The sequence below is a fragment of the Balaenoptera physalus genome, assembly GCF_965194825.1.
Source record: "Balaenoptera physalus genome assembly, chromosome: 7".
NCBI classification, from domain to species: domain Eukaryota; kingdom Metazoa; phylum Chordata; class Mammalia; order Artiodactyla; family Balaenopteridae; genus Balaenoptera; species Balaenoptera physalus.
This window is the reverse complement of record NC_138886.1, coordinates 44,066,719-44,087,070: the sequence shown is the minus strand read 5'-3', so window position 1 is coordinate 44,087,070 and position 20,352 is coordinate 44,066,719. Positions and strand designations below refer to the sequence as shown.

Below are 20,352 nucleotides of genomic sequence, written 5' to 3'. Positions count from 1 at the left end.
TGACCTGATTTAGATCAAATTACCTCTCTGCTTCCATTTCCTCATCTACAGTAGGGCAATAACAGTATTTACTTACAAAGATGTTATGAGTGCTAAGTGAGATGATAATGCATATAAAGCAATTGACACAATACCTGGAACATAATAGGTGCTCAAGAAATACCATATATATGTTTTTCTTTATTTGGAAAAGAGATCATGTTCTTCCAAAAAACTTTGTATTTATTCTCAGCCCCCCATTCTTCTCTCCTATACCATTTCCACACTGTGGAGTTCTAGATGATTCCATTTAGTTACTTGTAGTGGTAGATTAAAAATAATATGATAAAAGTCAGCATAGACTTTCTGAGTTCTATAATGTCATTTATTTTGTTCTTCCTATGTCTATACTCACCTTCGATTTTACTTGCCTTATAAAAGCTCATCCTCAGTTTCATCGAGATAACCTCTCGGTATACAAATTCATTTCAGTTATCCATGTTTGTGATTTTTGAAGCAGTATAGCCTTTTCCAGGAAAAAGAAATCTTTCATTCTTCCATTAACAGGCATCAAATGAGTTGGTAAATTTTATATTCTTTGAGATTATTTTATTATTTATTTTATTATTTTATTATTTATATAGATTATTTTGTATAATATATACTGTCAAATATATGGAAAATAATTGGATAATTACATTATGCAAAGTTAGATTATAGAAGACAATAATGAAATAAATAAGTGATTTATTAGCTGAGTGATTTAAGGAATGAGGGAATAAGTGACTAAAAATAATTCCTTCAAGAAACTAGCTGAAAATCTATGTGGCAGTCTAAAGTACATCATCTAGAAACTACAGGAATTGGAATTTCTTCTTTTTATTAAGTTTAGTCAACTTCCACACTGTAGATAAAAGAGGGAAGAAGACGTCTAAGTTTTATACGTAATACATAAAAGTTTCCCCATTCTAGCAACAAGGCAAAACAAACATAGAAACTATCAAGACTATTTGAGCTAAGGAGAAGTATTATGAATGAAATTAAACCGATGACTGGGGGGAAACAGAACTGATTTAGTTAGGGAGGACAGGGAATCATCTTTGAGGAGGTGATATGTGAATGGAGACATAAATGATAAGAAGCCAGTTAGGTGAAGAAATGTGGAAGGAATGTTCTGTGCAGAAGGAACAGCAAGAGCGAAAAAACACCCTAAGTGGAGAATGATTAGGGTGTATCTCCAGGACAGAATGCTAATTTGGGTGTTGGGAGCAACAAGAACAGAAAGCGGGCAGTAGTAGATGGCCACAGAAGTAGGCGGGGGGCTAGCTCAGCAGGGCGTCCTAAACCATGAAGGGGGTCTGCCTTTTAATCTGCTACAGAAAGCCAGTGGAGGTTTTCAGCAGAGTAGTGGCCTGATGGAATACACAGTTTTAAAAGATCACTGCTGTGTAGAGAAGGGACTGCGTGTGGGGCGAGAGATGGGAAGGCAAGAGAGGAAGATTGAAATGGTCCAGGAAAGAGGTGATAATGAGTTGGACTTGGGTGACAGCAATGCCAAGACCTCTGGAGAGATCGGTGGCAAGAGAGAGAAGCCTAAGGATCAAGAAAGATTTCACAAAGGAAATAAATACATTTTGCTCAGGGAGTCCAAGTATTGATTGCATCCATGCCTTCCGCTTGCTAATCAAAAAATGTAGCAAATATTGAATTTCAAAGTGCTCCCTATTTGTTTACTATAAGTATTTGGCCTAGTAAAATGGAACACTATTTTCAAAGACTTTATAACAAAATCAGAATTGATTCCATTTATAGCCCCTTTAGAATTAATGTGCCAAAATTGCATTAGAGAAACTATGTTAAACAGACCATGTCACAATTGACAACTTGCTCTTTCTCTCAAAGATAGCACTATATTTGCTGCTACAGAGCTATAAAATTAAATGCAAGAATTAGAAGTATATCATTTGGGCTGCATGAAAATAATAATAATAATAGTACATTTAACATTTGCCAGTCTACTGTAGTATAGTTACTCTCCTAAGCTCTAAAATAGATAACTTTTAATCTTCACAATAATTTCATAAGATATATACTCTTCTCCCCAATTTTGTAGAAAACAGATATTCAGCATAGCTAAAAAAGTCAGAATGTGGGCCTCAACGAAATCTAATAGATTTTTTTTACAAGTTGTCATTTCTCTTCTGTTTGGCACATCTGTCCTCCTCCCTCCATCTGTGACCACATACTCTAGCTTTTCTCCTGTTACCATGGTGAATTAATTGCTCTTCTACCTAAGTCCACTGCCTCCAATTCTTCACTTGACCCCACTTCTTCTCACCTCATCAGTGACATGGCTCCATCAGTTAGCTTCTCTTTCATCTTTAAAATTTCCCTCTCAAATGTATTATTGCCATCCACAAACGTTCACCCTGCTAATTCTCCTGTCTCAAAAGAGAGAGAGGAGAATCCATCTGTGGGCTCCTATCTCCTTCCAATTACTGCCTCATTTTTTTTTTTCACTTTGAAACAAAATTCCTTGAAACTGTGGTCCATACTTGCCCTCTACAACCTCATTTGTCCTATCATCTGGGAAGCCACGGCATCAGGACTCTGCCCCATCATTCCACCGAAGCTGTTCTTATCAAGGTCACCGTGAAACCCAGTACTCTTCTCTGAGTTCTTATCTAATTTGTCCTGACAGGGACTCCCGCCTGCTTCTTTCTATCCACAATATAACATACATGCACTCCAGCCCTTCAGAACCCCTTTTTGGCAATTTTTATCCCTTCTATGTATTAGATTTACTTGCCTTGTTAATTGATTGTCTCCTCCATGAAGGCCCTGAGTTTGACTGTTTTGTTCTCTACTGTATCCCAAGTACCCAAAACAGTGTCTTGTACTCTGTAGGTATTTAGTGAATGGACATATGAATGACTTCCATGCCAATTTGCTGCGTCTACTGAGTTAATTTGCTTAAGGGTCACACTTGCATTGTGTTTGGTTAATATTTTGGAAATGAGTTATTAACATACATGGAATAGTCTGGTGATTAGTGTACCCAGACTCTGCATTCAGACTCTTCAGTGGGTTCTAATACCTTGCCTTTTTCGAGTTAATTAGCCTCTCTGAGGATCAGTTTGTTCCTCTATACAATGGAGCTAAATGCTAGTAATTAGTTTATAGGACTATTATGAGGATTATATGATTAATGCCTGTTAAATACTGAGCAGAGTTCCTGGAACATAAGAATCTCTCATTATGTTATGAATCTTTATCATCACTAAAAGGGCAAGAGTAATAAAAGTAAAATACTGATTAATCAGGTAAATATTATAAAAAGTTTTTATTGTTCCAAATCTCTGGGTTTAATCAATTTCATATTGCTGAATGGTCCTTAGGGAAGGTAAGTATATAATCTTGAGATTATTATTAAGGAATGGCCAAAATAAATCGGAGAAAATACCCAAGGTTTTCTAAAGCTTTTCCGTAAAACACTAATTAATAAAATGCTAAAAAAGGGGGGGGATGGAGGGATTTTGCTATCAAATACACTTGAGGAACACCACTTATTATATGTTTCCTTTAGAAATTTAAAAGCATATTAAAGGCTCTGAAAAGTCCTGCAGTAGAGAGATGTGTTTAAGTTTATTTAATCAATGTTCTAAACTTTAACCACACCAAAGCTTTTATTTTCATGACTTTTTTGAATTGCTGTTAAATTTCACTTTAAATTCTTTAGAATTTCTTAGTGAAAATTCAGCTAAACTTATTAGAGTCAGAATGTTAGAACTGGAAATAATTTTAGTGACTGAGTTGTTTTTACCAACACTATTGTATTTATTTACTTGATGTCACTGCCATTCACCCAATCTCCCTTCCTAGAACTCGTCATTTCCTCTTTTCTTCGATCTAGTCATCTAATAAGTCTTCCTTTCCTGTACTACTTCTGAAAAGTCTATGGAATCTGCCCTCTTGTCCTCACAACTAGAACCAACATCTCTCGTACAGACTTTGGCAATAGCATAATTTCAAAACTTCCATCTTCCCAGCTTGAGCTTCAACTTTCAATTCAGCATGAACACCACAGCCAAAGAAGTATTTTTATATGTAAATCTTGTCATTTGTCTTCTCTTTAAAATTCATCACTGCTCCCTGTGACCAACAAGGAACATTCTAAGCTTCTTAGGAGGGCACATAGGGTCTCTTACAATTTTGGCAGGAGTCTCAGAATCAAAATCTTGAGAAAGGATAGTTTAAGAAAAAGTTGCTCTCATTCAAACAGATACGATTTCACTTACCATGGGATCCTTTGGCTTGGCTCCTGGGTATGACTGCAGACTTCCCTCGGGGGAAACTCTTGGCTTCATCTGCCCACACAGTTCTAAATAAGAAATGATTTTATAAAATGAGTGAGTTGATTGACAATGTTTCAGAGATAGGTGACCCAAGGTTTGGTGTTAGAATAAGGAGCTAATTGCCTAAAATTGTCTTTGATAGACTCTTTATTCATTCATTTATTTCTGATTGCATTCAGGAAACACTCACTGGTGGTTATAATATTCCAGGCAGTTTTCTAGGTGCTAGTGAAAGGTAAATAACACTCAGGACTTGTCTTCGGGGAGCTCACCGTATAACAATGAGTAAAGGTTCTAAACAAAGTGCCAGCCTACTCCCAGATCTGGTGAACAATAAGGACAGACTAAACTACACACAATAACAAAACGTACTGTGTGCAGTCTAGTTGCCTTGCAGTCATCTTTTTTGCCCTAGTTGGGTTATTAAACTTTAATAATGCATTTGATATTCATCAGCAGGCATCAAATGCATTGACAGCATTTCACAATTTCCTGACAAGTGTGTTTAATAATATCCTTTAGAAAACAAGCAAAAAACATAGAATTGAATCTTTTCTTTTTTCCATAATCAGAAAACCCTGTATTCGGGTTACCAGTACTTCCCTGATTATTTTATTCAAAAAATATTTCTTAAGTATTCACTACATACCAAGCACTGGTTTGACATTTAGCTTAATCTTTTATCTGGAGAAATCATGGGGCTCATTGTAGATATTGTAGGATTATGGCTTATAGTGTTTGCTTTGCCATTTTATCTACAAGTATACTTTCAATTTCAGATTCTTTTTATTTGAGCATTTTAGGCTTTGGGGTTATCAATTAAGGCATTCCAATGAATTCATGACAGAACCAGTGTCAAGGATGAGGAACAAAAGTAGGTGAAATCGGAATCATTGGTCTCTAACTCCCTGTTGGAACAGTGGCCTTCATCCCATCTTCACTCTGCTCTTCCATTCAGGGGTCCACGATGGAAACTAGTCTCTTATGAAGTCTCTGATTAGTATATCTCCTTTCTATCATCAATTTCCTTTTCAATTCACCAGATTTTACAACTGACTGAATATTTAGAATATTTGCTGAAAGCACAAGCATGCTTTGTTATCACACATTGTCTCATTTACACACGTGCACACACACAATTTCTTCACCCTTAAATTAAAGGCACATGTTCACGAGAACAGGAGAGAAGAGGTATAATGAGCTTATATAATAAAGCAGTAATAATAATCGTAATAAAATTAACCAATTCCACTCGGGAAGGATTTGTTTTTATCTGATATACACCCAGCTGTAGCAGGCTTGGTACCAGTTTGCATTTTAGTAAATGACAGATTGTTGTTAAATTAGTTGGCAAATGTAAAACTTTGAAATAATATATGGGTAGGCAAAGATAGACAAGGGAGCTTTTTTTATATCGGTTCTACTTCATGAAAATTGACTTTATTTATTTATTTTTGGCTGCGTTGGGTCTTCGTTGCTGTGCACGGGCTTGCTCTAGTTGCGGCAAGCAGGGGCTACTCTTCTTTGAGGTGCGCGGGCTTCTCATTGTGGTGGCTTCTCTTGTTGCGGAGCACAGGCTCTAGGCACGTGGGCTTCACTAGTTGTGGCTCGTGGGCTCTAGAGTGCAGGCTCAGTAGTTGTGGCTCACGGTCTTAGTTGCTCTGCGGCATGTGGGATCTTCCCGGACCAGGGCTTGAACCCGTGTCCCGTGCATTGGCAGGCAGATTCTTAACCACTGCACCACCAGGGAAGTCCCAAAAATTAACTTCAACTGGAGTTTATTTTTAAAATCCTCCCTTAGAATTTAACTATGTACTGATGGAACTCTGTGTTTTTAGAACTTTAACAAAGCTAAGAAGTGACTTGCCAAATGGACCCAGTAGAACATTATCCATTTTGGAAACAAAGAAATAGATGTTTTCATAAATACATAGGTGGTTTCACATTCTCTAATTGAAGATTATCTGATATCCAAGTATCAGATTTAGATTACTGTATTATTGTGAATTGTGGTGCATTTATATGGAAAGTAGCACAAATTTATCCTAGCCTTGTATAATTCACATCGAGTATTTATTGTCACCTTGTTTTTAGTTTAGAGATTTGTTATTAACACTGTGAGTAGTTTTTTTTTAACTTTTGCAAATTCCATTCTAATTCCCTTTGTTCTACTCATGGATTAACCAGATATCAGTAACAGTCCTCTTTTCTTTTAGTTTGTTTTGTTCTATTTTTAGTGACTCCTGGGCCACCTGGGGGATAAATGAAGTCCATATCACAGTAGTCATTCTAATATAGTCTGGATGTCCCTGTTATAGGGAAGATACAAAATCATAAAGGGATTGGATTAGGTCAAGTTGAGGTTCATACCAATTCTGAGTGTCTGTGATTCTAAACATAGATTTGAAAAAGCTGATGGGGAGGACAGATACATAAATTTCCTTCAACAAAACATGGCAGCAACCAGAAAAGAAAGGCCACTGTGTAATAAACAAGGATAAATTGAACTGAGTTGATAGTATCCAATGATTTAAACGTATATATGGCTTTTATTGCAGACTTTTTTTTCACTTGCCCTGAGCCTACATTCCTCATCTTTAAGAGGAAAACGATCAAATTTAATATTCAGGATTGTAAACGTTATTATGATTATTACCTCTGATAGCCTCTCGAGTTAGCCATAGGAATAATTTTCACAGGACCTCCCCCAGTTTCAAGATTTGAAAACCAAGTCTTGGCAAAGTAGGTAACGTGGTCATTAAGAAGCATGACTGTGGGTCAGACTCAGGTCTGTCTTCCAAGCCTGTGCTCTTGGCCCCCACGCTCCATGTGATATCTGCTCTGAAGAAGTGCGTCATACAGGCCTGTGTCTGCATAGTCAGCTCTCAGCCAACAGTAGCTTTAATTCTGGTCATGAAAGTGAACACTGCAACAGGGACCTCGCTCTCCTCTGAACTCCTGGGAAATTTATCATCTAGGCAAACTGATTTGGCATATCCTGAACTTCACTGGCTTCTCTCTTTCTCTTCATCCCTGGGTGCAGCCTGTGATGTTGTAGAAAGTATCGGCTTTAAAAGTCACAAAGACCAGAGTTGAAATCTCAGTTTGGTTTCTCTCTAGCATTTTGACCTGGAACAAGTTACTAAGTTATCAGAGCTTCCATTTCCCTGAGACAAGGCTATGATAATACTTACTTTATGGAGCCATCGTGAAAACCGACTGAGGTCTCACATACACAGTGCTCAGACCAATTGCTGGTCTCCCCCCGAGAGGAAGGCCAACGTTTGGTGCATCTTTAAGGACCCTAGAGTATCCACCACAGTCTTGTAAATAATATAAGCTTAATATCAATTGTAATTTTTTCAGAAGTGTGATTTGCTTTCATTTGAATCAGGATTATGTTTATGGGAAGAAACTGTAAGGGGCTGATTTTCTCCCTTTCAGAAACATTATGAGGTACTCCGCAAAAGGTCAAAGTCATTGCTTCATGGAGTAGAGGCCTGTGACATTCAAGCCGCAGGATGGGCTTCAGAGAGGGGCAGCTTTGCTCACCCCTTCAGAGCTGAGCTGGGAGTTGGAACCAACCCACAGGAGGCATTCTCTACCCCAGAGCTAACTTAGAGAAGAGTATTAACTTTTCATTATTGCTGGAGTATCCATCCTTCTTTCCAAGTGCCTTTCCAAACATTTACAATAAATTCCTTTCATACCCCTATTGATAATAAATGTTTTTATTCTCTGTGAAAGGAATTTTTCAAATTCTACTCCTTCAATATAATTTAAAGGTGATGGTATCTTTCTGGGCAGTTTGAAAATAGGGAATTAATGTGAATATGGAAAATATCCTCCTCCATTTCATAAGTCTGGCTCTCCTGAAAGTCTGAGCATGACATTGCATTTGCTCTGCGATGATCCAAGGTGGAGAAACCTTTGGGAGGTATGTCTCTTTTTCCCTCAAAATGGAAGTGCTGGGATGGTGAATGTACCCAGAATAGCTGCGTTGGTGCTGTTCATTCTTGTGATTATTTCAGAGGGCAGATGGCATTCAAACGTACTTTTTCAGTTGCTTGGAATGAGAAATTGACAAACCCAATCTGCATGCTTCTCCCCACGACTGGTGTTAGCCTTCCCCAGGCCCTGGGAAAACTGCTCGAACAGGGCTCAGAGCTTGCAGGACTGTGGGAGTGACCAGAAGTAAATAATAACCAGAGTCTTTCTGAGGCTTCTATGAGTCAGATGAGGAAGACAAGGGCTGAGAAAAAAAAAGGAGGCATTGATCAGTATGAATTAACCATAGATAAACATGAAAAGCAGACAGTTACTTGGGGATTGTTGATTTGGCAAATGAGATAAAGCAGGAAGGGAAGGGTTTTGGGGTTTGTTTCTGGTTTTTTGTTTGTTTGTTTTTTTGTTTTTCCTCTAATGCACTATTGCTAAGCAGTATTTCTCTAAACCATGTTGTTAAGCATTTTTAGGAATACCCAGTGTCAGTACTAGTCAGTGGGGATCAGCATTGGTTGAGGTGAGACTGGATTATCTGGTCCTAGCTTTTCTGCCACTGAATGGCTCTGCTCACTTTATTCCCTTAATTTCCTTATGTAGAAATGTAGAATTTCACTGTACGAACCTCTTATGTGTCCAGCTTTAAATAATATCCATAGCACATTCTTCGCCTCCACATTTTTATTATGTGGAGTTTCTAAATGTACAGCGAATCTGCAGGTTAACAGGAATAAAATTATTTGCTTGAAAGCATATTTATTTCCATTAGTAAACACACATGGTTTTTATTTACTCCTAGATCTTCTACTATCCTTTCTCCATGAAAGACTGATTTTCTTCTTCCAATTATACTGTAAAAATAACCAAAGTAAACGAAATCTACCCTGATGTAATACCACTCTCAGGGGCCAAGGGTTACACCATTGAGCACTTGGTGATAAAGTGTAAGAAGCTGTATTGTGTGTCCAAGTCCTCTGTCAGCTCTTCTGAAGAAAGGGCAGCTCTGATAACAGGACTTGATTCTACACGCCTTCAGTGAGCTGATGCTCTATTGAATTTATATTCTGGCAGATGTGGTGAATAAGCAACTCAATTTGGGTTTTTTTCTTCTTTCTATTCACGCAATAAATATGAAAGTAGCTTTTTATCAGGAACCTGAGTCTGGGGTAGTTCTGTATTTACGGTGTTGATTGATTATTCTTTACACTAATCTTTGGCCGTATAAGTCCAAGGGTCCTTTTAGAAAACTGAGCTAAGGTCACCTTTGGGTTCCCTGAATTCAGTGCATCATGCTGTTCCTTCATGTGCTAGAACACAAAGAATATCATGGAAAGACCCTAAATATAGATATAAGTGGTGTTTTTAAATGTGGCATTTTACCAGAAACGCTTACAACTGTTGTCACCAGCAGCTGATCCCACAATCATAATCAGGCTGTTTATTCCTTTAAAAGGGAAGTCGACTGCATTTGGTATGCTCCGGAAACATATAAAATGGATTTGCATTTGTGCCGGATAAAATTAATATCATCACGAATAACTGCATCTAGTATTTTTAGTGTGTTATTAAAAAGTCAACAGAACATAAAAAATTGCTTAATATATATGGCTTAGCGACCTACTGTGTACACAGCAAATCAGAATACAGAAAACCTGACGTGGGGCAGAAAAGGTGGGTGAGGTTGAGATGGAGAGGAAGAAAGAGGGGGGAATGAAGTCCTATCACTTGAGAAAAGGCAGGAAGACAAAAATGCGGAGAAACAGGTTACCATTCACAAAAGCCTTCTTTAACTGCATTTGTATTTTCAGTCTTTTTCTTTCATCAGCCATCCTTCGGTAGGCTAAGTAGCATAAAATGAGATTGGTGAAGACACTCCCACAGAGTGCTTTTTGTAAGTCACTGGACCGCTAGGGAAGTCCGACAGTTTGGTTTTAAAATGCTTAGAGTCATTCCTCTGTTTACCTTAGTAATTCTGAGAGCTCAATAACTAAACATTCTGAGAGCAGGGCGGAATCGAGTGAAACCTGTATACTCTGCACATCGGACGTTCCGACTTGTAGAGTAGGTCTTAAAAATGAGAGTCAGGTGTGCTTATTTTCCAGGTGAGGATACTTGTGGCTGGCAAAGTTAGCACTTCAGCATGGAATTGTTCCTGATAAAAGCAGCACTTAATCCCTGGATTCCTGACCCTCCGAGGCCACGTCTCCTTCTTTTACTCCTTTAAAAACATCTCATATCTGCCTCATTCGATTCCCTTGGGCTTTGGTGGGGAGTGACCCACTTTATTTCCTGGGTCCAATTCCGTCTCATACAATTAATTTCCCTACCCCCATCTCCATCTTGCCCAAATGCACTGATTGAAGAAACAAGTCTTGGGCTTTAGTCTTTCCCAAAGACATCTGATTACGTCTGTCTCATGACTACGTTCTCTTGATGTCTTCCCAAAGAAGACTTTTTCCCACCAGGTTACACCAGTGTTGTCTCCAAGGCATCGGAAGCTGTGTGCTCCTGATTTGTTTTCAATTGTGGATTATATTTCTTTTCAGATTACTTTTCAGGTCGCCTTTAAGGAGCCTTCATTTTCTTGTGAATCATCTGTCCTATTGATGATCATGATTCAAAGAGTTATTAAGTATTTTAAAAGCAATATGTATTTTTAAATTCTGAAACAAACATCTTGGGTGAGCACTACAAAAACCTTTCCAAAGTTTGTTGTTGCTGTTGATTTGCCTTTACATCATGATTCTGGACCCAGACCTGTTTCTTTCAGTGAACGCTGCTCTGTTAAGGAACAGGATTTATTTTGGAAATGCTTTTCAGAATGTTTTTGAGCTTTAAAAGATGAACAGTTCTCTCTTCGTATCTCAGCTACCGAACAGTTGTAGGTGTCCTTGTCTTTCTCCAGCCTCTTCCAACCTGAAGCCCCTTTATCTCTGAACCACGTAAGGAAGAGCTTCCATAGAGGGCTGCGCTCTTCTCTCACCGATATACGAAGATCAGAAAAAGGCAGGGAGCAGAGCAATGAGGGGCTTTGGTAAACTGGGTATCAGGCTGTACTTGGAAGACATCACACTTAAAAGAGAGTTCCTCCTCCTACAGTTGTTTTATTGTGTCTCTTCATGTCGACACATACAGATATGTAGGTCTGATCAGACTTACTGGTCTGCCTCTCCTGTCTCCACCCCACTCTCCTTACATGATAGTGTGCCCATTACTTAATGTTACTCAGTTTTTTTAATCTGTAAAAATGCATGTCTAATTTGCTTGAAGTTAACTAATAGATGTGAAAGCACCCAGCACAATGTCCCGTCTTTAGTATTGCAAGAAGCCTCTGGTCATTTAGTCATGTCCCTTTAAGAATACAGTTGACCCTTGAACAACACAGGTGTGAACTGCACAGGTCCACTTTGAGGCGGATTTTTTTTTCAGTGGTAAGTACTATAGTACTACACAGTCTGCAGTTGGTTGAGTCCACAGATATGGAGGAACGGTATATACAGAGGGCTGACTCTAAGTTATACATAGATTTTCAACCGTGCAGAGGGTTGGCACCCCTGTCCCCCACCATTGTTTAAGGGTCAACTCTACTTTCTAAGCTATATGGAAAAGAAGTAGTATTAAAATACTAAATACAATCTAGCTGTATTGGCTGAAAAATTATCACACTGTTTTAAAGAAAGAAATTTAGTTCCATTAAAGTCTATACCTCTCTAAACCTGACTTGCAGTGTATGATTTAATTGATAACCCAGCATAAAGTAGCCTTTTCCGACCTGAACCACAAGAAAATCCAGGTCTTTTTTAGCCTTTAATAATAATGTTTATGGCGTATATAAGTTAACTTTTGTAGGGCATACATGAGAAGAAACACATACACAATTAGATACACAATGAAACAGAATCTTTAGAGTTTGGTCAAATTGGTCCTGTGTGGATTTCACAGTATATTTTGCTGTAAATTTACTAACTTTTAACTTGGCACTCAGTTAAATTGGAGGATTCTTTTCCTTTCCTCATTCAAAGTTATATTAATGTAACCAGTTGTAATCACAGTACTTTACCAAACTATACAATAATGTTATTTCCTACGCTTCGGGAAAATACGTGTCTCAAAGATTCTTTTCTCTTTATAATATTCTGCCCACCTTCCCGTCTCCCTACATCCCACATTAAGATTTAATTCTTAAATTACTCTGAGCTTTAGAGAAATGTCCAGATTTCTTTTTACCACATATGTTTTGGTTTTCTGAATATTGCACACTAATGAAAATTCCCTGTGCATCTGTAGCAAATAAACCTTTGAATTGCTAATTGTTTCAGATCAGCCCCCTAGATCTTTAGCAGCTGTCTTTATGGCATTTTCAGCCCACAGATTCAGTCTGTTTGTTTCTGGGATTTTAATCATCAGCCCTACACACAGGCACAAAGGTCAGGTTGCCTTGTAGACAGAGTGGTGGCAACATCTGTATGTGCTGTAGCCTCCACGGGGGGCGGCTCATCCTTTATCTCCTCTCACCTTGTGTTAGTCAGCTCGGGCTGCCGTCAGAGAATGCCACAGACTGGGTGGCTGAAACAACAAAAATGGATTTTCTCACTGTCTGGAGGCCAGAAGTCTGGAAGTCCATGATCAGGGTGCCGGCAGAGTTAGGTTCTGGTGATGCCTCTCTCCTCAGCTTGCACACAGCTGCCTTTTTACGGCATTGTCACAAGGCCTTTCCTCTGTGCACACACTTTTGTTGTCTCATCTTCTTAAAAGGACGCCAGTCCTGTGTGATTAGGGCCCCACCCTTATGACTTCATTAACCTTAATTACCTCTTTAAGGGCCCTATCTTCAAACACAGTCACACTGGGGACGTGAAGCTATGTCTTCCATTCGATCCTCCAGCTCCCCGTCTCCCCTTCTCCCCTTCTCTCCACAAGCCTCATGCTCTAGGATACTGATCTCTATGGGATCCAGGTCCTCTGGCTTCTGCTGGAGTTCAGCCTTGGGATACATTGGCAAAAAATGGGAGAGAGGGAGGAAGAGACTGGGGTCTTGCTCAGCACGCATTCCCCTGGCTCCTTCCCTGCAGGGCCGACATGGGTTGGCGAGTCCCCTGACCAGTTTTCAACTCCTATTAGCCCCTCTGTCTCCCGTTTCAGTGACTCCTCTCTCCCTGGCTCCCTTTAGGCAGTGACGGACCCCATACCCTCCTTTGGAGTTTGCCTTTGCCATGCCCAGTTGAATTTAAGCTTTGGCTCTGGCCTTAGGGATCATTTCCGATTCCCAGTTTGCTCATCTGTAAAATAATGATATAGACTTGAATTGTGCAGAATAATGTTTGTACAGTGCTTGGTGCATAGTAAGTTTCTGTGAATGTTAGCCTCTGTGGTTTTTAGTGCACAATGAACCTTCTATGTATAAAACTCCCCTTGATTATAAAACACAAATTATCTCTTAAGAATTAGCCCTAGGTTTTCCCTCTTAATAGAGGAATAAATGTGTTTGTTTCTATTTATAAAAATCATACATGGTCACGGAAGGAAGGTATAAAAAGAAAATAAAATTCTTTCCTAATCTTACCGAACACGGTAAGTTCTACTACATCGTCACTTGATGGTAGCTTTAAGCGTAAAACTGTACTACACGTTAACTTCATTGCACACACACGCACATACACTTTTTTCTAAACTGAGACTATACTGTATCATTTTGTATCCTACATTTGTAATGATATTACAACATAAAAGTACCTTCCGAACATTGTCTTATTAAATATTCTTTTAAAATCAAATATGCTTTTAGAGATCTTTTCAGACAGTCATAATTTTACATAGATACATAAATGTGATTGTGCCATATGTGCTTTTTCATCATTTTGTGGGTTTTAATCTATTATCTTGTTATGGTTTAATCTATTATCTTGTTATGGTTCTGTTTAAACCAGGTAGGTTTGGTCATTATCTCGTGTGTTCTGTTGACAGGTCAGGTAAAGCTCTGTTGTGACCGTGCTTTTTCCCGGTGACACAGCCCCTCAGTGTGTGATGGGGAGAGCACATTTTGGTGATGAAATGGAACCTTCTTATTCTTCCCTGGCTGTGACATTCTGTCTGTGATGTATAGACATGAGTCAGTCACCAGAGTTTCTCAATTTGGCCATCCACACCATAGTGAGGAGTAATTCCCTCTGGAGAATTGGAAGCATTGGACAAAATCCTTAGTTTATGATGGGTTGGTGATTTTTGCATCCTTCTCTATGTTTCGTGAATATTTGGATGGGAAACTGAAGGATGGTAAACCAGGTCCAGCTGTCTAGTGGCAATAACATCCAGAAGTTTCTCCCCCTCTCTCTTCATGAATTTTTCCCATTCCTGTGTAATCATATTGCATTTTTCCACATTGAAGGGCAAAAAGAAATCCATGCTCAGGTCAAGTCAAATCCTGTCATAAATATTCTGTTCCCTGAGGATTCAAGGTCAGGGAGAGTTTATCAAAGATACTCCAGATTCTTTGTCGTCTCTCTTTCCTTGGCTCTTTTTTCCAGAAATTCCAGGACAACACTCCAAATACTTTTTCCTCCACCTGACACCAGAAGAGTTGGGGCCTGGAAAGAAGAAAAGAGGTTTAGTCATCACTAGCTTTGTGACTTTGGTTCTCACTTCCTAATTACAAAGTGATAGACTTGACCTACGTGTCCTCCAGCGTGCCTTGTAGTTTTAAAATGGTAGAATTTCTGAAGGATTCAGCTATAACTGTTCTGAGAGATGCTATTCACTTTGGCTTATTTTTCTCTTTTCTTCTGAAGATCTCATCTTACAGAGAAAAATAGTCCATATGCTTCAATACATCTGTGTTCTACTTTGCTTCTTCTCCTTAATTATTTTATGACCTTAGGAAAGTCTTTGAGTTTATGCCAAGTTTTGGCATAAAGAATGTAAGAAAAACTTCTTGGATCTGGTTGAAGAAGGTATCCACAGTCAAATATGTTTGGAAATTACTTCAGATCGTGCCCACCTCTTAGTTTTGCAATGAACCGTCACTCACTAAAGACTCTTAGAAGTTCTGCAATAAGGGAACCTGTTTAATTTTGCTTAATTCAGAGTTTCCCAAACGTATTTGATCTTGAAATCCTTTTATTTCTGGTAGCATCCATAACATCCCTCATAATTAATGTCCCTGCCATGCATAGAGGAAGCACAGCTCTGGAAGGGAGGACATCATCCCAAATTCTGCCCTTTATTGATGATGTGATCTCAGAAAAAATACATTACCTCTGTGCACCTCACATTGCTCATATATCAAATGAGGGTACATAATAGCAGCCACTTCATATTATAGGAATATAATATGACTATGGTAATTGTGACTAATAATATTCCAACTCTGAGGTCTGGCTGTCTGGGTTCAAATTTTGTCTTTCCACTTACTGGCTTGTGACCTTAAAAACATTACTTCTGTACCTCAATTCTTTATCTGTGTGATGGGGACAAAAATTATACCATTCTCACAGAGTTGTTGGAGGACTTCAGTCTGATTCATGTAAAACATTTAGAATTGTGCTTGGCCCGCGGTAGGTACCTAGTAAAATGTTAGCCCTTATGATCGTCATTGTTGGTGCTCTTGTTACTTCTATGACTATATCAGGTGAAAGGTAATTATTTTAGTTTCTTTTTTTTAAACCACTGTACACTTTAAGATTTATTTATTTATTGATTGATTGCTATGTTGGGTCTTCGTTTCTGTGCGAGGGCTTTCTCTAGTTGTGGCAAGCGGGGGCCACTCTTCGTCGCGGTGCACGGGCCCCACACTGTCACGGCCTCTCTTGTTGCAGAGCACAGGCTCCAGACGCGCAGGCTCAGTAGTTGTGGCACACGGGCTTAGTTGCTCCGCGGCATGTGGGATCCTCCCAGACCAGGGCTCGAACCCGTGTCCCCTGCATTAGCAGGCAGATTCTCAACTACTGCGCCACCAGGGAAGCCCCTAGTTTCTTTTTTTAATTGGGATATAATTGACATATTAGTTTCAAGTATACAACATTAATGATTCATTATTTGTATATATTTGTGAAATGATCACCACTGTGAGTCTAGTTAACATCCATCACCTTACATAGTTATAGTATTTTTTCTTGTGATGAGAAATTTTAAGATCTACTCTCTTAGCAACTTTCAAATGTACAATACAGTAGTATTAACCATAGTCATCATGCTGTACATTGCATCCAGATTAGTTTTGTCTTTTGTTTTTTTAATAAATTTATTTATTTATTTATTTTTGGCTGCGTTGGGTCTTCGTTGCTGTGCGCGGGCTTTCTCTATTTGCGGCGAGCGGGGGCTACTCTTCACGGTGGCTTCTCTTGTTGCGGAGCATGGGCTGCAGGTGCACAGGCTTCAGTAGTTGTGGCTCATGGGCTCTAGAAAGCCGGCTCAGTATTTGTGGCACGGGGGCTTAGTTGCTCCACAGCATGTGGGATCTTCCCGGACCAGCAATCGAACCCGTGTCCCCTGAATTGGCAGGTGGATTCTTAACCACTGCGCCACCGGGGAAGTCCTATTTTAGTTTTTAAAAGCAACTCCTCTTACTTCAGAAAGCAGCTTAGATCCAGCACACTATTAATGGAGCATCGTACCCCTTCTGCAAATGCTTCATTCTGCCATGTTGATATTGATCTTGTCTTCATCTAGGGTCTGTGACCCATGTCTTCCATCATCTAAGTTTTTCTGTTTGTGTGCAGGGGCGGAGAGGCCTCGGCTCTGTTTTTGTCTGGGCATCGGGAAATGGTGGGAGGAGCAAAGACCACTGCTCCTGTGATGGCTACACCAACAGCATCTACACCATCTCCATCAGCAGCACAGCCGAAAGCGGAAAGAAGCCTTGGTACCTGGAAGAGTGTTCGTCCACGCTGGCCACAACCTACAGCAGCGGAGAGTCCTATGATAAGAAAATAGTATGTGATATTTGCATGTCTGGCATGATTGGTTTATTTATCTTTCACTTTGAAACACAAAAGGAGACCATACATTTATATGCACAAGTAATATATGGAAATAGAAAGATTAGCTGATTACTCAACACAGGTATTTGTAAATATTACCATTCCATTACCAAGTCATTGAAAAAGCCTGTCTGGGTCATTACATTCCAGCATTGAATGTGGCCTTAGACATGATTAAGCTTCAGTTTTATTGAAGACAAATGAATGGACTACATTCACCTTGTGAGTTGGTGGCAGAGAAGAGACTGGGTGGGATTCTCAGCCCAGTTCCCTATCACTCTGTCCCCGTACTGCCTTTGAACTTCAGCTTGAGTACTTTGGTTTCAAAGTAGGTACAACGAATTCAGTGTGACCTAAACCTATGTAAAATGTGCTTCTCTAACACTGCAGCACAGAGTTTGCCTGAACGAGAAGCACAGTAGTCCTGTGTGATCTGCTTACCAACATGCTCTGCTCTCTATGCAGATGGTAAAATGGTTAAGAGTTCAGGTTTGCAGGACCAGCCTGTGTGGGTTTCATTCACTCTGAACTATTTACTAGCTGGGTAACTTTGGATACATTACTTAATTTTTCTGTCTCAAGATCCTTACCTGTAAAATGAGGGCATTTAATAATACCTAGTTCATGGAGTTTTTTCAGTGATTATGAGGAAGTAGATAGAAAGTGCTTTGCACACTACCTGACCCATTGGTGCTCAAGAAAGGTCTGACTTTTAGGATGCACCACACTGTGCAACTGACTCTAAATTTCAGACACCTTTGCACTTTGCTCTTTTCCTGATCATGGTTTTATAAAATGTCTTGGGGTTTGTCTTTCTAAAGTGGAGCTAAGCTGCTCTACATGACACTTTTTAGCATTTAGCCAACACCCTGCTTTCAGATCCTGTGATTCACGCAGGTTTGGTTCACTCTGCGATGCTCCCTCTGGCTTTATACAGCAGTGGAAATAGAGGTGATAAGATACTACCTCCTTCATGTAATTCTTCATCCGTATCTATTTGGTTCCTCTTGATTCCTGATTACTATAGGATTTTCATGTTTGATTTCTCGGCTACCTTTTAGTATCCTCTTTAGTTACATTTTTCAGATTGATTTAAATAAAAACTGCCTACCCCTATGCATATCCCATCTGCCCCCATCTTTCTCTAATCCCTTCATAATAATTAGGTTAAAAACATGCACATGAGTAACCCTGGAAGTACCTCCATCATACATCAGTAAACATATTCCACAATACAAAGTGAAATATAAAAGGAGAAAATACAGAGATGACAAGTTTTGAAGTTCCATGGCTTTCTTCATGGGAAAGTGATGCTCTATGATAGTTTACCATCATTATGGAAATGTTTTAATCTAGGAATGTTCCTTTGGCTTTCAAATTTGCTCGTCTCTCAGAGCTCCTGGTCAAGGCCCACTAATACTGAGAGGCATCCATCAGTTCTGCATCATGAAAATCCTGATGAAAACTCTCTGGAATAAGAATTGTCTTCCCGAACTTCTAGAGTCTGAAGGCATGTTAATGAAAACTCGCCATTGCTTCCAAGTAAATATGCCCATCTAGTGCTCTTATTTCCTGTGGGGCAGTTGTTGTGAGAGAGGTGTTTTTAAGTTCCATAAGTGCCTTCCTTAAGAGAAGATTATAATCCAATGGGCAAAATATCAAGGAAGAAGGAAGTGTTGCTGGGTCCCAGATGGAAGAGCACAGTGCGGATAGAGGGACCTCAGAATCGCTACCCTGAGATTTACTCCTTACACTTGACCTTCCTGGGCTTTTCATCACTATTTACTGTGGTGGTGTGGTAGCTGCTATGACCCCCATTGAATGGGTGGTCATTTAGGATTCTTCCACGGACGGACAAATCGATCATTCTGTGGTGAGGGATAGGGCTTGAGAGGAAAGATGGACACCATGATTTAATGTCAATATCCTTGATTCAGGTCATATTTCACTTTGCCCTAGTTGCTGCTTCTGATATCAAAACCTTTACTGACTCACTCAATATATAAAGTTATCTATTTAACTTTTACTTGGCTCTTCCTTTTGTTTAACCTCTCCCATTTTCATGGCAGCAATTTATTACTAATTTTTCTCTAGCCAGTTCTCAGATTCTCTTATTTTGCCTGAATCTCCAGATTACCCTCAATTGGAGAGGAATGTGGTAGCTGTTTCAAATTATAATCTCTAGCTACAGACAGACCACTCAGTGGCTAAGTAACCTTTACGGAGTCTTGGTTTCCTCATCTGTAAAATGGAGGTAAAGCCAGAACCAACCTCATAAATTTTCATGAAGATAACAATATACTGAGCATAATGCACTTACACAATGCCTGTGGCAACGAGCCACCTAGTAAGTGGCTGGTACCCTTGTTCCCCAAGTCAGTGTAGCTTTCTGTATCATGGGAGCTTAGGCTGGTCGGTTTTCCAGCTGTTGTTAACAGAGGTGCTTGTTGCACCTTTGTCTTTGCAATCTGTAGAACCACGATCTGTTCCACCCACCCCATAAAGAATGGCACTTTGATGGTAAACATGTTAACAGTTTGAACATGAGTAGAGTTGGCGGCAACATCAGGCTTTTATGGTCCAGCTGCCCCTTTTCCTTCTAGATGTCAGAATGACAAATAATCCTGCTCTGCGCTTGGGACCTTTTCTTCACCACGCTTTGAACCAGATGTCTGTGGGCCCTCAGAGATGCCCCCTTCCTGGTAGTGGCATCCGTGATTGAGTGTTACAGGAACAGCAGTGTCTCCCTTTGTTCTGGGGCGCCCCTCCCCAGTCCATCCATTTCCTTTTGTCATTTGCAGCTTCTTCAGAAGAGCACAGTTGTCATTCTTCATTCATAGAGCACCTTTGTGAGTTGAACTGAGGCAGACGCTGAGGATCCAGGAGAGAGGAAAGATCTCACTGCTTCTGGGAAAGCACTTTGGTTAAATAATGTTTTCTTGTCCTTTTCATGGTGTGCAAGTAGGAAAACCTTGCCCTGAGCTTCAGAACGTAGCCAAGTCTTCATCCCTTGGTTTCCTACCATCACTATCAGTACAGTT

General features: G+C 39.6%; 1 protein-coding gene across 3 annotated transcripts in view; it reads left to right on the top strand.

The window, feature by feature from the left end:
* The window catches only part of PCSK5 (proprotein convertase subtilisin/kexin type 5), a 457,855-nt gene that overhangs the window by 167,190 nt on the left and 270,313 nt on the right, over positions 1-20,352 (top strand). For all 3 annotated transcript variants that reach the window (XM_082470900.1, XM_082470899.1, XM_082470898.1), the window contains exon 8: positions 17,051-17,263. In XM_082470900.1, the coding sequence (XP_082327026.1) occupies positions 17,051-17,263 (213 nt within the window). The remainder of the gene's footprint in view (positions 1-17,050; positions 17,264-20,352) is intronic.